Here is a 16,510-nt window from a genome sequence, read left to right as displayed (position 1 = left end):
ATTAATTTACAACCAACGACATAGTTATTTTTTTATCACTTTTTAGGGTTGCTGGAAACAACCATTTTGCATATTTTGAAATATACATTAAGAAAGAAATACCTATACATATTACCTGTGCGATTTTTGTACAATTTTGAACCAATATTACGACATTTTGTCATCAATCTGAGTGCTCAAATAAGCTACTTTTTCGCACTAGTGCTAATATGGGAAAAGATGCTCATTTTGCCACTTGTTGCATAAATATGTAACAATAAGCAATAATGTAAAATATAAAATGATGTAAAAAGCAACTTATATGCAGTTTACAGATCTCATCTGCCAAACTTGAAAACTTCGCGAAACTTTGTTTAAATGTCGCCACACAAAAATTTCCTTTTAGTGCTATATCGTGTAGGATATATCTCCTCCAAGATACATAATTACGAATATGTGATGTTTCGATAAGAGCTGAGGTCAAGTTAATTACTGTGAGAATTGCATACTATAATTACTACATACGCATTCTAAATGCCTCGTCTCTGTGAATTCATAGCATGTGCTAGAACGAATATTGATAAAATACCATTCCTTCAAGTTTATGTCGTGTCGAGAATAGTTCATACAGTATATATGCCTCGATCATTATACAAACAATATGCAGAATAAGCTGAGAATATTCTGTGAATCTCAGAATATCCCAAGTTGTGTATATACGTGTCATGTTCTAAAAATATTCAAACAAAATAGAGAACATTCTTCTAAGTTTATTCTCAGAATATCTAAGATTCCTATTCGCATATCTATAGTATATTTTCTAAGTATTCTTCTAGGTCTATTTAATGCATGTTCAATATACTTGATGTATTACAGAAATATTCAATGTTATCTGGAAATAGCTATTAGAGAACTTAAATAAACAGGACACGTATATTCAGGTAATTATTGTCTAAAAAATTGTGTGATTTTGCTGATAGGGTCATAAGCCATAAAACCCAATTTATCTATAAATCAATAAACAAATTCCGCTGAGGTTGGGATTTCGCCTACTATTTTTATATGGCATAACACCTCTTACAATTTCTAGCCGATTTCGAAAACCGCACAATTTTCTTTAATGAGAAAAGGCTTAATATAACAATTAGACTTTCCACTATGCCTTAAACATATATTCGGTCCGTACAATTCGCGGGAAATATTATAAAACAAGGAAATTCTGATTCGTATTTTGTCGTGAAGTAAAATTGTATAAAACAATGCCTAGGACATGAATGCAAATACAAATATCTTTAAGGCATGCTTTAAGTATTGTAGAATGGTAAACACTCAACAGTTTTGAAGTTCTTGTTGGGGTTTTTCTTATTCCTTGGAAATAGTAAAAGCATATTTTTTTGCTGATCTCCATTAAAATACCGTTGTTCAAAACCTAAATCGCGTTTTCTATACTGATTACGTTGAAATACAGTGTGGCTATACTTAGATAGGTGACTGTTGAAGTTACGCTAGTCGTTTTAAAAGGTACCAGTGCAGTTTAATGAAAAAACTTTTGTCCTTTACTAAGAGTACTTCTCTTTTCAGGGAATCCCAGCCATAAGGACTTGATTTTGGCTATAACTTTCACTATAGTATTCCACATATACATAATTACCTACTTGCATATGACAGAAATCATTTTTCGCACATCTTTTAAGAGCTTAAAAATTGCACTACTTAGTAGTGTTTAAATTTTTGTGTAATACAGGAGGATCCCTCCCCTCCCATGAATGACTTCCTATTTTGACAAATGCAATGCTAGTATGTGCTTTGTGTTACGCAAGACCTTAAAATTGTGAACTTGAAAAACTCGCAAAATCCTCATGTGAGATCGAAGGGACTTCCGCGCATTTCTGTGTGGCAGAAATCTGAGATCTTTTTTAGCAGTTGTGTTTTAAAATATTGGTCACAAACTCACAACTCACAACCCATGCGAAAGAATATCATATTCATAATAAATGTAGGCGCCTCATTTAATTGAATTACAACAACAACAATATCAAAATCCCCACATTCTGTATAAAGCACAGTACAGATAATGCGCAAAGTCGATTCCTGTCTTGGTTTATACGTTGTACGTATTGGTTTTGTGTAAAACGTGATCACATTGTTAATCTTCTCCAATGGCGGATTTTAACAAAGAAAAAAGAAAATTAATATACTGTATATCCCAATGGACTCCCGACTCGAACGTACAAGAGGCAAGTGCAGACATCGCAAGTATACACCGGATAACTTTTTGTTTACAGTTTGATATCGACGTATCGGATTTAACAGTGTTGTTTCAAATTATGGGGTATACATTGGAAGAGTTCGAAAGGGTGCCTGCTATAGAGGAGAATGGCGAATCAGCGTCATCAACCGGTCAATTATCTACATCTCGAGTGCAGTTGATATGTTCAAAATCAGGAATGAAAAGCACACTAACTAGAACGTTAAAATCATGTCAATGCCCAAACACTCAAGATTTAGATAAAGGTCAATCATGGTTCGTAACCGGTTGTGCGCCTTCTTCCAGTCAGGTAAACTGTTTAATGAAAATGCAACAATTTGACCATATTTACTTGCAGAGCACCATCAGTTCGTCTGCATGCTCCCTCATACCCACAATTTCAAAGTGTAAGGCAAGCATAGTCGGCCACCTCATCGACAAGGCTATATCTGCAATAAAAGATAAAGACACACGTGACACAGAAACGACATTAAATTTATCTCAAAATGCACTCCTCAGTCGTCATCGATCATTGGACACATTAAAAGCGAAAGAGGGATCAAAATTATTCAGTGGAAACTTATCAAAAGACCTGTCGTGGGAGGTGGACCCAAGAACTTCTCCACCAACGCAAGCCTCTAGTCCTAGTCCATTACCGGACCTAACTCGAACTCTAAGTGGATTATCTTTAGATGCAAGCAAACGTGCAACATTAATTAGACATTTATCTACAGTTCAAGAATTGGTGAACGAAGCGTTAGAAATAGCAGGTCCTAGTTCTACATCCATAAAAAAGACACAAAAGAGAAGGGTGTCAGACATCAAACCAGAACCTAGCACTCCCAGGAAAAAGGCAACTCCAAACAGACGACTATTATCTTTGGCGACGAAGCATTGCGGAATACCAACTCCGACATTTCAAAAGGTGGTGCCGAGGATAGCAAGTACAAGTAAATATGCAGTCGGTGTCAAATCAAAATTTAACGTGTCGTCCACCGTGTCTGCTAAACCGACAGGCATAAGTTCATTGTATCGAACTGCAAGTAAACCTGCTACCACTGCATCAACTGTTGCAAAATGCAAAAACCCGGTATTTGGGAAAAAATAATTTTAATAATGTATTGTAATTTTATTATTTAGGTAAATATATTTTCCTGTTTGTTTATTACCTCGAGAATTATTCTAGCTTTGGCATGCGGCGTGATAGATTCCTTTTACGAAGCGGAGAAGTGACGAATGACTCTTACTTATGTTTGATATAAACACGTTTCTTTTCGCAACCCCGTTTTGGAGTGAGCCGTCTTGCAGCACGTTTACGTTGGAAGCAGATAAAAGAGACCCATTGCATTTTTTCATGAAAAAGCACATGAACCGATTTATTGAATTTATCAGTTACTTAATATCCACGATCCACCATGTACATTTTGATGGGATTTGATATTCAATTAACTTCGCAGTCGCACCTTAATTGTCTTTGTATAACACCCCAAAAATATTTAAATAGGCGTACAAAAGTTTAAATTGCGTGTGTGATAATGGGCACGGATACCGATATTTCATGTTCAACACCACAATTAAAGCTGGCAGGATTCAACAAAGGTAAAAATAATCATTGAGAAAAAAGTCTTAACCTCTATAAATAAATTACATAAAATACGATTTACTGAGTATTAGCAATAATGTGTGAAACAGAATAATTTAAACACAATTGTAAAACGAATGCTAAAAACCGTACTTGATCCGTCACCTAATTAATTATACACCCAAATCAAACAGCTTCCCAGAATAGTAATTGATTCTGGATAAGTAAAAAAGAACATAGCGATAAAAATATTTCCATGAAATGTCAGGCCCAAGAGGGGAAGGGGGCGGTTGAGGCGACATCCCCTTCTGAGAATCTTCATAATGTAGAAATAGCAATAAACGCACCAAAACTAAGAAACGTGGTGAAATACTACACCGAAAATCTAAAATGCGGTAAGTATTACATTTTGTTTTTGTTTATCCGATAAAGTTGACACTTATTTGGTACTGTCGTTGATAACCTTTTACAAATCTGCTTTTGCTGAAATATTTACAATACACGAGCCCTAATGGTTCATATTTGGGACTGTTTTGGCATTAAGTTCTTTAAATTATGACAACCCCGAAATTCCCTTGCACAACGAATTTCTTTGAACAAAATGCCTATACTACATTTTTTTTGGGTATATAAAAGTCTTGACAATATAAATATAGGTAATTCTTTATAAGTTGCACTGAATCTTACCTTTTGGTGAAACTTTTCTCTGGATCCGTGCGCCTAGAAAAGTGCCGTATTTCTCACTAGCAGCGATATCGAGAAAGAGCCTTGTAATTCAAGAGTAATTCGCTTTAAACCAATAATCCCCCTCAGATATAAACAAAACCTTATTTTTTTAAAAATTCATTTTACCGCAATATTAACTCAAAAGCGTTAGCCAATGTTGGGGGATTTACTTAATTTTAATTTTACATTATTTTGTCCTAATGTGTCTGCTTCTTACTATATGTATACAAATTGTGATCCTCCTGTCTTACACTCTTACTTCATGTTCATGATGCAAAACACAGATTGAGCTTACATATACATATTAAACTGACAAATTTAGTAGGTAGTTCTGATTGATCATTATAAATGGGTATCTAATTGCTTGCTAAAAAATGACCTTCGCAAAACATTTATTGTAATCGTCATCGTAACAACTGCAATATCTAAAAATAATTGTTGAGAAGCATTAAATTATTTATTTATTTATAAATTCATATTTGCATTGTCTAAAATAATTAGTAGGTATTTGCGATATACGGCACACCACTGAAAACGAAAGAGTCATAACTGAATTTTCGAAAAACACTAAATTCTTGTTTTGAGAATAGGCACCTTTTATAAGTACAACAATTTGGGAAAATTCGTTACTTTGAATTTTGTAACGTAATTTTCTTATATACGGCTCCATAGAAGGAAGTCCCCTAGTGCTAGTGGAAGGGTTTTAGCATAAAAGATCCTACAGAAACTGTTATCTTTTTATAGAATTGTACAACGTGCATGTCAGATGACACAAAGAATGTTTGGGAATTTTATAAATCTTTGTTAATTGTGCATTTCACGTGCCTCGTTACAAATTCAAATTATAATACCATAATAAACAAATTCGCATGGAAGAAGGCTGGCTGATTCCTGCTTGCTAAACAATTTATTCATATCAAATAAATGCACACAAGGATATACACAAATACACGAGGGAAGTAAGGAACATAGGGGAGACGTTTATAATAGAGTAGGTACATTATATTATAATAGACAGATAAAACTGGAGAAATAAAGAACACACGATTATATAGAGGGCCAGATATTTGCTCTGACCACTATTTGGTAGTGTCAAAAATGAAGATGCATTCAGAACAGTACAAAGTAATAGGAAACTAGGTAAAGAGCTATGGCAGCGTATTAAAGAGAGTAGGTATTATAAAGACGGTAAGAGAAGTGTGTGGTGCACTAAGAATAAGAAGAAGTAAAAAAAACTAACCATGTGGTGTAACAAAGAACTGAAGAAGGAAAAATGTGTTTCGAAACCCACTCGTGTGTGTTGCCGAGTAGCACAACTGTAAATGATGAGTAACGGGCAAATATAGACCAATCAATTAGCGGAAACGCTAAGCCTAGTAGAGAGAGTGACAAATTTAACGTTTATAAAGAACAAAGGAATTAAAGTAAAGTAAATGGTAAAAGAAGCCAAACAAACAGCATGGGAAGAATTTAGGAAAACGATGGAACGGGACCAAACCAAAAATTATGAATTGTAAAGGCAATAAGGAAAGGAAATGCACAGAAAATTAATCAGATTAAAACAAAAGGAGGAAGGTTAGTGTCAGAAGAAGAAGATATTCTAAAGAGATGGAAGGAATACTTCGAGGAAATGTTAAGGATAGACCAAACAATTATAAATATAGAAGAAAACCACCACGAAGACGAAGATAACAACGATGAAAGGGATATCAAAATAGAGGAAAAGCAGCAGGTCATGATGGCGGATGCACTGAGATTGTTAAGAATCTTGGAAGAAAAGGATTAGAAGTATTAACAGAATTTGTGAGTAATGTGTGGCAAGATAAAAGAGTATTAAAAGATTGAAAGAATATCGATGAAGGAAGGAGAGTGCAAGAACACATATTTATGATAAAACAACTGATAGAAATAGTATATTACAGTACAAGTGGAGAAACTAAAAGTTGCACTCACGCGTGTGTCGAGATTACACACGAGGCGTAGCCGAGTGTGGAACGACACACAAGTGAGTGATTTAGTTTTCCACGAGTGCTGTATAGCGTTTTGTTCAATCCTGTTACTAATAAAAATTTAAAAAGAAACAGTGTAATAGTTATTTTTTAAGCATCTGAAAAAAACATAGTAGGTAGTTTTCGTTGTTATGGTTCCCATGAGATATGCGTAAAACAATTGACACAATCTGTCAACAAATTATAATTGTAGCAAAAGTGTGCGCGTTTAGATTTCCAAGAAAATGGAAGATGAAAATAGTGTATTTGTGCCAGATAACATTTTGGAAGAAGCGAATGCAGCGACATTTAATTTATTACCGAAAAAATCCAGACAGATACATCAAGGAGTTGGAAAAATTTCGGTCGTGGAAGGAGAACAGAAACGTAAATGTTGTAATTGAAGAAGTAGTGGTTGCTTATTTCAATGGATTGATACAAAAATACGCTGCCCCTTCTTTATGGTCTATATTGTCGATGCTTAAATGCACCCTATTTGTTTTTGAGAAAGCAAGTAAGTTTTAGTTCATTATTAATTTACTGGTTGTAATATATGAAATGTTTTAGGTTTAAAACCTTGTTCGCGATTCTAAAAAGTAATTCTAAGGGTTATCAACCTAAAAAAGCGAAGACATTTGATCAAAGAGAAGTGGAAGTGGAAAAGTTCAAGTCCCTGGTATCAATCAACCAATTTTTAACAATTGTAATGTTAATTTTCATATTTATAAGTAATTTTGTTGCTTTGTATCTATTAGTGATGAATTATGAATAAATAAAAGTTCAGCGTATGTGTATTATGAGTGGGTGAAAATTTTTCACTCACTCTTTTCGCTCACCCGTTGCTATGGAAATAGTTTGAATGGGTAAAACAAACAAACACTTTCACATTTGGTATCTAAGTAAGAAACACTTGTTTTCAATGACAGGATTGAACAAAATTTATTAGTTAGCGATGTATGCTGCATTAATCGATTTATTTAGAACAACTTTCGACAGTATACCTAGAAGTTTAGTGTCAAACAGCCTCAAAAGAAGCGAAATTGATAACAAATTAGGAAACTCCATAAAGAATACAAATACATACGAGAAACTATGGCAATTCCCAATCAGAGGAGATCACTACCGAAGGGGGGCTACGAAAAGGAAGAGTAGGTACTTAATCCAGCTATGTCATGGATGATATAATGAAAGAAGTAGAAGGAAAAAACTCGGAAGTTAAACGTGGGATATAAAAACCTGGAAATCGTAGAGCTAGTGGAATCATATTCGCAAAAAACGAGCAGGACTTAACAAAATAATCTACATTTTACATGTATAGTAAAAAGCCTTAAAAGATAGAAACCTAATAAGAATAATTGTTGAAAAGACAAAAGCGATGGCGAGAGGAAAGGATAACATAAGCATGGCAATACTAATATATGGGAAAAAGTGGATACATATCTCTAGGTGTGAAATATGACAAAAGCCAGGCCATAGCAATAAACAAAAAGAGGAAGACCAAGAAGACATGGGGCAATGAAATAATAGAGGTATGGTTAAAATTTAAAATAAATATCTGTATAATAGGCATTGCGCAACCTGCGCATGCACACACCTGTTGTTTACAATATCCGATGCGTTTGCTTTTACTAAAAGCATCTTTGGATAAAATTTCAAAGAAATATCTCAACACGTAGGGAAGTTGGCATCTGCGCATGCGTACATTTTATACATCAAGAATTTTCTTGGTGTCAGAGCTATACGGCCTATAAGGTGCAAATAGAATGAACTAAAACATTGGAAACTGTTAAGAATACACACTATACACACCAACTACGGATTTTACACATATTAGCATAATTACTTAGTTTATATGAAATTAAACGTATTTATTTTAGTTATGTATCAACCGTACAAGTAAGGTTTTATTTGACAATACATATTGTCCAAATTTTCACGTATACAGACAGAGCCACCAACTATACGTACTGAATTGATAATTGTGGACAATTTCAATATTTAACTACATAATATACATTTGATAATCCCAACTTATGAGTTGACAACTGGGTTTCCCAAACCTTCCTTAAAATATGAACTTTTGGCAAAATGCCTTCTTCAAAATATCGTAACTCAAAAACTGAATTATTTGGCATAATTTTGGCAGATTCGCACATTTTTTCATGTGGGGCTGTAATTCTAGCTTTATATAATTTTATATCTTTTCCAAATAACGTAATATTTTCGAACGAATCTTTCCGTAAAAATGCAACGACCGAATGAAAAAAGCTCTCGGAACGCTAATTATTTGAATCCTTCTTCGGGGTTAGGAAACTATGATTATATCGTGACGTCATAGAGGTACATCGTTTTCACGCACAAAAATTTCGTTGCGTGTTATTGTCATGCAAGAAACGCAACGAAACTTGTTCATTTGAAAGGTGCGCTGCCCCGTCTAATATTATATTATGCATCGTAAAGGAGCGGTTCAAGGTTGGTAGTCCAACTCGGATATTAATTGGTTTAAACAACGAAAGGAATTTCCGACTTTATCCCAATTCTAAAATTCCAGAGCCTTTATTCGACTCTAGAGTCGAAATGGGAACCTCTGGGTGGTACAAATGTGCTCGAAACAGAAAGGAATATACATATTTAATAAAGTTGATGTATGTATTGTAGAAAATTAAAGGTAATAACAGCACGACCTTCTGAAAATGGCGGGGTTTCCGCGATTTATTTCCTTAATAGTTTCCTTTTCCACGGGCTTTAGTGGGAATAGCAAAAAAAATCGTGTTTATATCTCGTGCATGGGAAACAGAAAATATTTGATGGATTCAAACTGATAAGAACTGTGGAAATGTAAATGCTATTATAAACTACACTTTGTCGTTCACGAATTGGACTGCCCATTGTGTATAATAAAAACAAAAATTAGAGATATGCCGACGAGGGTATACACAGAATGACTCTATAGCGGTTAGGTTCATTAAGAGTCTTCCTCTGATTGCTCGATTTGCTCTTTACTATGCCTCTGTATTATTTTATAGAAAAGTAATTACAATTATCTTCAGTTAAATTGAGACGTTTGGATTTTAGTTATGTTTGTAAATGACTAATTAAGAATCGGACTTCCTAATCTTCGCAGAAAGTTTAAAATTATGGTAGTGTTCACTTTGTTATTATTATAGCCACCAAAGTGAAAGTGGTTGGATTGGATGGGCTTTTTTTCTGCATAGTCTAGCTAATATTGGATAACAAATTACTCAGCATTACTATTTTTCTCTTATTTTCAAACAAGTAAGCACAGGGCCGTAGAGAGAAACTTGGGGCCCGAGGGGGTTGTTAAGCACGGGCCCCCTTTTTGTGCTTAAACTTACCTATTCCACATTACTTTATTCTACTAATCAAGGACTCATAATATGAAATATTTTATTTTAGTAAAATTGGTATGCTTTATGGATGTAAAAATTTTATTCCCAAAAAACCATGCAATGGGCCCCTTTTCAAAATCCGGGCCCAGGGGGAATCCCCCCGTTTACCCCCCCCCTTCTCGTCAGGCCTGAGTAAGCAATACACACCAACCTACCACCCTACATGTAGCAGTAAACTTTTGAATTTGTCCCCCTCAGGCTTGATTTTTAGATGAAATTGGGTTGTTTTAGTCATGGAAATAAATCTACCTATAAAATGTTTAACTTTAAATTATTAGTGAATATAAATCTGGCGTCCCTTTATCGTGTATTAAATAAAATCTGCAATCTTTGATGTTAACTAGTTATTGATTTGCACATGCCTCTATAGTGTGATCTCGGCAATAAGTTAGTACTGCGGTACCAGAAGTTTACTAAAGATTCGACTCAAATTTGTAGTTTTACTTGAGCACAGTTCTGCACTAAGATAAGGAGCGCCTCATTGCCTTGCCATGCAAAAACATATATTTATGAAATTATGACCCTCGGGATTATTGCGATCCCGTAATGGTAATTTAAAGATGGCTACAAATCTGTCTAGAGAAGATAAGTCGTTATCTTGCACTTCAGTTCCACTCACTTATGTAGCATATTGAATTGCGTCTGGAGTAATCTAATCATAAGCATTTTTCACTTATGCTTCTTATTAAGGGAGAATTAATGGAACAGCTGAACAGCAGTACTTTTTATCTACCCATCAGGAGTATTATAATTAACGATTTTGCTGCAGAGCAAGGAAATAAAATAAGGAATACTCTCAATGGGTGGTTTTCATCTTTGCTTGAGAAATTATTAATTAACGTTTATTAGCAATTCATGTACCTATATTACCTAGGTTATGAATACCACTGCTCTTTCATCGACTAGTAAGACAAGAAAAATTATGACTTCAATAAAGAGAACCGTACAACAACTTTATTTCATGTGCATAGATACCTAAACAAGTGCGATTTTTGGTTATTGGAACTGGAAAGGCAGGATACTGGGGAAAATCCCACAGAGGCCATGGAACTGTAGGTCTATAGTTACGTTACGGGCAGAGAAACTGGCTGCAGAAGCACTCCTTAATTCAGGTAAATGAAAATTTCAGAATGTTTCCCTTATAGGATCTGAACTGGGATTTTAAAATGTTCACAGTTCGAAGTTTCACAAATCACATCGTTCCCTAAAAAATGTATAAAAAAGTATGTACCTGTACCCAAGGGTATCTAGGAAGTTAACCGTATGTGAGAACGACTAAAGTGCATGATTTAATTCCAAGGATGACGTTTGTTATACACTGTCCGTTTTTAATGAAAAAATGATAGCGCCTCGGAATGTAACCTTGTTGTTCAGGCAATAATAGAATTCTCTACCTTGGTATATTTCGACATTAATCATATCTAGATTTACTGGTAAGTACTCTAACTACTCATTTCTACCCTCACTACATTAGAATCGAAAAAATGGCAGCCAGGAACCTCTCTAATCGTACCGATAAGAAACTTCGCATTGCGAAGTCTGTGCATGTGCCCACCTGACGTGCTGTGTTTGTCTTTACTAGAAGAATGTTTCGTTAAAATTTCAAGAAAATATCTCCGTAAATAAGAATGTTGACATTGTGTAGTTTGCGTATGCGCACATATGATTTTAGATATGCGATATGCTTATCTTTACTAGAAGTATGTTTGGTTAAAATTTCAAAAAAAATATCTCTAGAAATAAAAAAGTTGACACTGCGCACATTAATCGTCAAGATTTTTCTTGGTATTGGGGTGCCAGAGCTATAAGCAAAAAAACGAACTAAATATCTTGAAAATTGTAGAAGTAGTAAAGGCCTCGCGCGGACTGACGGAAAAAGAGGTCATAATGCCGATTTCCAACTGGAAAATACGCTAAAAAGAATCGCAAAAATGACAACTTTCACCAATATCGGCGATTTTGCATTTGCTTTCTGCGTTCAGTCTGTGGGGAACGAGTACGTGGAAAACCTGCGACAAAAATTAGGCGCCATCCATGACGTTGACAAAGTTCGCGATAATATGCAGCTAGCTAGCGACAAACTGAAAGTGCAGTACGACGTGAAGGTTCAAGCTGGTGGGTATCAATTTGGTTTGGTTGTATCGTCCTCAGAAGAGACGAGGGCTATCCCCGAAATTACAAGGGTCTTGGACTGTTTACAGTTGTGAAGCGAATAAACGACTTAATATATCGGATACGGAAACTCCCAATGGTAGTGCACATAACTCGGTTGGCACCATGAACGGGCCCGAGGAACAGGAAGCAGCTAATGTGATGCAAGTGAGACCACGACAATCCCCTTTCGGGGAATTTATGGCACATTACTCTGGGACGCAAAGGGCACTCTTCAGTGGTGACCGTGAGGAATCTAATGATTTGTTTGAAGCACCAGCGGAATGCACATTGGCTCACTGCACAGCCAAGGATGTCGAGATGTCCCGAGGTATTGCCGTACAATTCAAGTTTAGGTTTGGGCGCTTTTGGAACTTTCAACGTTACCAAGATTGGATGTGGCCTCGATAAGTGAACCTGGCGCATCGTGCGCAATATGCCAGAGGTGGTATTCCACTATTCCAGGGCACGGGAGTGGAAATATTGGTCTAGGAATCCCGCAACCGATTCGGATGGCGGTAGATTGTTTTCTCTTCAAGAATGGACGATACACGAGGTCACGAGTATTGCGTTGCAGTTCGCGCTATAGGACAAGAGTTGCATGGGACTGTGTCTCTATTTCAATCGTCGTCCGTGTCGCGAGACGCAACTAACAGGGAAGTAGTGTAGCGAATATTGCGGGAATCCCAATAGACATCGAGGCGCCAAGAACGAGGGCGTATGTGACTCAATCTATCCGGGAAATATGATGTGTTTTGTTCTAGAACATTCGAGAAGACTCGCGGCCACTCGGGAACACTCGACTTTACTATATAAGCAAATCGAATTGGGTTTCAGAAGAGTTCCAATTTCAACACCGAAGTAATAAATAGTTCGTGGTGTTATAAATTGTGTTTAAGTGAGTGACTGTTATAATTGTTATAATATTGTTAATTATTTGTGAATAAATAAAACACGTAATTGCATTTAGCTACTTTACATTCCAACCGTTTGATGAAGATGAGACCACCTTTTAAAGCAGAATATCGACTTAAATCGTTAATTTTTGTGTTATTTGCGACATTTTCAACAAACTACATGCGAAATTAGATGACTTACTAGTAGGCGGGGGACACTTTCTTACCCGAAGGACCAATTTTCAAATGAGTATAATTTTTATTTGAAAAGCGATTTAAAAAAACTGTTAGACAATTGGAATTCTGTTCATTTTCGCTGTCCGGTCAAGAAATGCAATAGAATTATATTTTTTCGAAGTTTAGATTCGTGATTTTCATGTTCAAAAACCTCCAGATACTACCAAATATTGTTGCAATCAGAACTTTTTCGCACCCGCAATTAGGGGTACGGTCTTTCGTGGTAGGAATTAAAAAAAAAATTCCAAAATCCGAAAACCTATGCAAAGACTTGCCACCAGTTTTTCTGAGTTGCTGAGAAAATTAAAAACGAAATGCAATTCACCACTTCTTTGCGAGGGGCTCCCAAACGAAACACGTTGGACCCCCGGTTTATTTGAAAAAAGTGCTTGTTTTTGATCTCCTCTACCAGCCAATTTTTCTTACATACTTATATGTAACACCCTCCTCCAACGACGTGCATTGCGAATTAATCTCGGAATTAATAGTCATTTGGGATACAGAAGCTGTTGTAGAGATAAATTTGTCGAATATGGTATTTTAACTCTCCCATGGCCACTATGGGTATAGGTATCAGTATATCGGGTGATCAAAAAGAACTGCAGACAGTTTAAATTGGGCACTTTAAGTTTTTAACGTTTTTTACTTAAGGAATTGGCAAACATGTTTAGAAGGCAGTTTATTTATGTATTAGTGATTAAATTGATCCACCACTGCTTTTACATAAATGACATTTGGTATGTTACCAACTTTAGAAATGTTTCGATTTACGGGAAATTCAAACTGTCCGCACTACTTTTCGATCACCCGGTATATTAGGGTATACATGTACAAGTCCATATTAAATTGTATCTTAATTGTATTGTTCATTGTGAAGAAACTCATGAATTAGGTACCAGTCAGGACATGATATTCATCATCAATGCTGTACCAGACTACGAGATATAGCTGTAAAACGGATAGGCGTTCCTACTAGTCAAAATTGTAACAATTATTACAGAATCAAATTTTATAACAAAGTACCTTTAAACTTAAGAACATTGCCTACGATTAAATTTAAAAATGCTGCGATTATAGTAATCTAAAGATTAACGCTTTTTACTGTTCTGAGGAATTTTTACTTGCCGATTGGTGTCCTAATGTAGGTACTGTGGTATTTTGTTCTATTTTACTTCAATGTACTTGTACTAATAAGTCTATAACTAATTATCATGTTATAAATTTTACTTGAGTAGGTAGATTTATTATGCACTATTTTAGTAACGCGTTATGTTGATGACACTGATATAGTTTATACCTACGTATAGCTTGAATAAATAATTAAAAATTAATATTGGTAAAAGTTGTTTAAGGTGTGCTATTTTGAGATGATCGCCATTTTTACTGTGTTTCCCATGCAAAAATCGGTGATCATAATATCGTATAGTTTTTAAATCTTCCTTTTGTGACCCAAATTTTATCGATATCACGATATGCACTAAATTTCTCCAAGAATTTATAATAAGCGCCAGGTACAAACGCGTCTATTTTTTCTCTACGTACCATTTATCTAAATGTACAAAAATAGATAAAAATGAATAAACAATAATGAGTGTGTAATGGCCACATTTGAATTCACTTTAGTCGTAAACATACGTGTACGTAAAATTACATACAGGGTGACAATTTGAAAACTTACCACCCCCCATATCTTAGTAAATAAACGAGATATTTAAAAAAATCAAAATCCGTTTCGGTAATTCGGAGGGGGAATCACAATGACATAGTTGGCGACGCACCCCCTCCAACCCCCTGCGCCCCAGCCACCCCAACTTTTAAATCTTAAATAGTGACCCCCCATGTGTGATACGTCGTTGGAAAGCTCTGAAAAAATGCTTTCCAACCATACCAAATAGCATTACATTTAGGTTAGTAATTATCGTGCAAATCAAAAAATAAGCTAATATGATACATTTGAAATCTGTCGTATTTAAAACGCAACCGGCGAACATAGACGAACTAAGACAGAGAATAATTCAAGAATGTCGAAATATTACAAAACCAACATTGGAAAGGTTCGACAAGAGTTTGAGAATAGATTATAACTGGCGATCAAAAATGAGTTGCTGTCGAGTCGGCTTTGGAAGTTCAAGTTAAATACGATTTTCCATGTTTATTTTTTGATTTGCACGATAATTACTAACCTAAATGTAATGCTATTTGGTATGGTTGGAAAGCATTTTTTCAGAGCTTTCCAACGACGTATCACACATGGGGGGTCACTATTTAAGATTTAAAAGTTGGGGTGGCTGGGGCGCAGGGGGTTGGAGGGGGTGCGTCGCCAACTATGTCATTGTGATTCCCCCTCCGAATTACCGAAACGGATTTTGATTTTTTTAAATATCTCGTTTATTTACTAAGATATGGGGGGTGGTAAGTTTTCAAATTGTCACCCTGTACATATAATATACTATTATAGAGTACGTAACGTGGTTAAAAATGAATGATATAATGTGATGTTGTAGATCTAGTCAAATTCAAGTTATCAAGATTTTGAAATCGGTAACAGGTTATCTTCAAGCCAAATGTAACCATTCAATCAGTCACAATTTCTTCGTATGGTATGGGCATTTTGGGTTTGTTTTGTGTTGTATCGGTGGTGACAAAGGTAAAAGGTATCCCTAAAATGCTATACAATGGTTGTTAGGGTAATACTACATCACAAATTAATCATTTTATTTTGTATTTTAGGGGATATAAGGAACCACAAGAAATAATAAAGAACACAATATAATTGGGGATAGCGGTAGGAAGATAAATGTGGACAGTCCAAATAGAACCTCGTATCATATTTGTATAACAAAAAATATCAGTATTTTGTAATATTGCATTCGTCGTATGGGCAGTCACGACAGAATTTGATGTCGGGGTCAAGAATCTTGAACAGGGAACAACCAGAGGTCGCACATGATCTCAACACTCTTAGACGACCGGTTGAATCATTATCTAAAAAGAAATGGAGATTTTTGTGTATTCCATAAGATATTACTTACATGAATAATAAAAGACACAGTAACTGCCGTCACATGAGACAGTTTCGGTAATATTGTTGAAGTAGCGACAGTCATTAATCTCTTGAGCGGAACTGGTCTCCCTAGCATAGCAGTAATTGCATGTTCTACCTATTTTTAGATACTGTTCGTGCATACAATCATAAATAAACGTGTCGTTACATACCTGACTCAACACCTACAAATAGGAGAGCAATAGGAAGCAATACAATTTTAAGATACATGTCAACACAACACTCGTAA

The 16,510-nt window shown here is 35.4% G+C and overlaps 2 protein-coding genes across 3 annotated transcripts in view; one reads left to right on the top strand and one right to left on the bottom strand.

Annotated features, from left to right (window-relative positions):
- The window catches only part of LOC116170205 (zinc finger protein chinmo-like), a 301,795-nt gene that overhangs the window by 245,610 nt on the left and 39,675 nt on the right, over window positions 1–16,510 (bottom strand). The gene's annotated exons all lie outside the window — the stretch shown is intronic.
- LOC116170207 lies at window positions 2,039–3,395 on the top strand. Its single transcript, XM_031486437.1, has 3 exons — window positions 2,039–2,216; window positions 2,265–2,537; window positions 2,586–3,395. The coding sequence occupies exons 1-3, from the start codon at window positions 2,139–2,141 to the stop codon at window positions 3,333–3,335; spliced, it is 1,101 nt and encodes a 366-aa protein (XP_031342297.1). The 5' UTR covers window positions 2,039–2,138; the 3' UTR covers window positions 3,336–3,395.

The sequence above is a fragment of the Photinus pyralis genome, unplaced genomic scaffold (assembly GCF_008802855.1).
Source record: "Photinus pyralis isolate 1611_PpyrPB1 unplaced genomic scaffold, Ppyr1.3 Ppyr1.4_LG5, whole genome shotgun sequence".
Lineage (NCBI taxonomy): Eukaryota > Metazoa > Arthropoda > Insecta > Coleoptera > Lampyridae > Photinus > Photinus pyralis.
Note: the sequence above shows the minus strand (reverse complement) of the source record. Positions and strands in the feature narration are given on the sequence as shown.

What these genes read in the sequence shown, in the direction of transcription:
- LOC116170207 (XM_031486437.1), top strand. Translation starts at nt 2,139, where the DNA reads ATGGCGGATTTTAACAAAGAAAAAAGAAAATTAATATACTGTATATCC. An exon ending in CCGACTCGAACGTACAAGAG is followed by an intron (nt 2,217 to 2,264) that starts GCAAGTGCAGAC and finishes TTTTGTTTACAG; the next exon opens with TTTGATATCGACGTATCGGA. An exon ending in GTGCGCCTTCTTCCAGTCAG is followed by an intron (nt 2,538 to 2,585) that starts GTAAACTGTTTA and finishes ATTTACTTGCAG; the next exon opens with AGCACCATCAGTTCGTCTGC.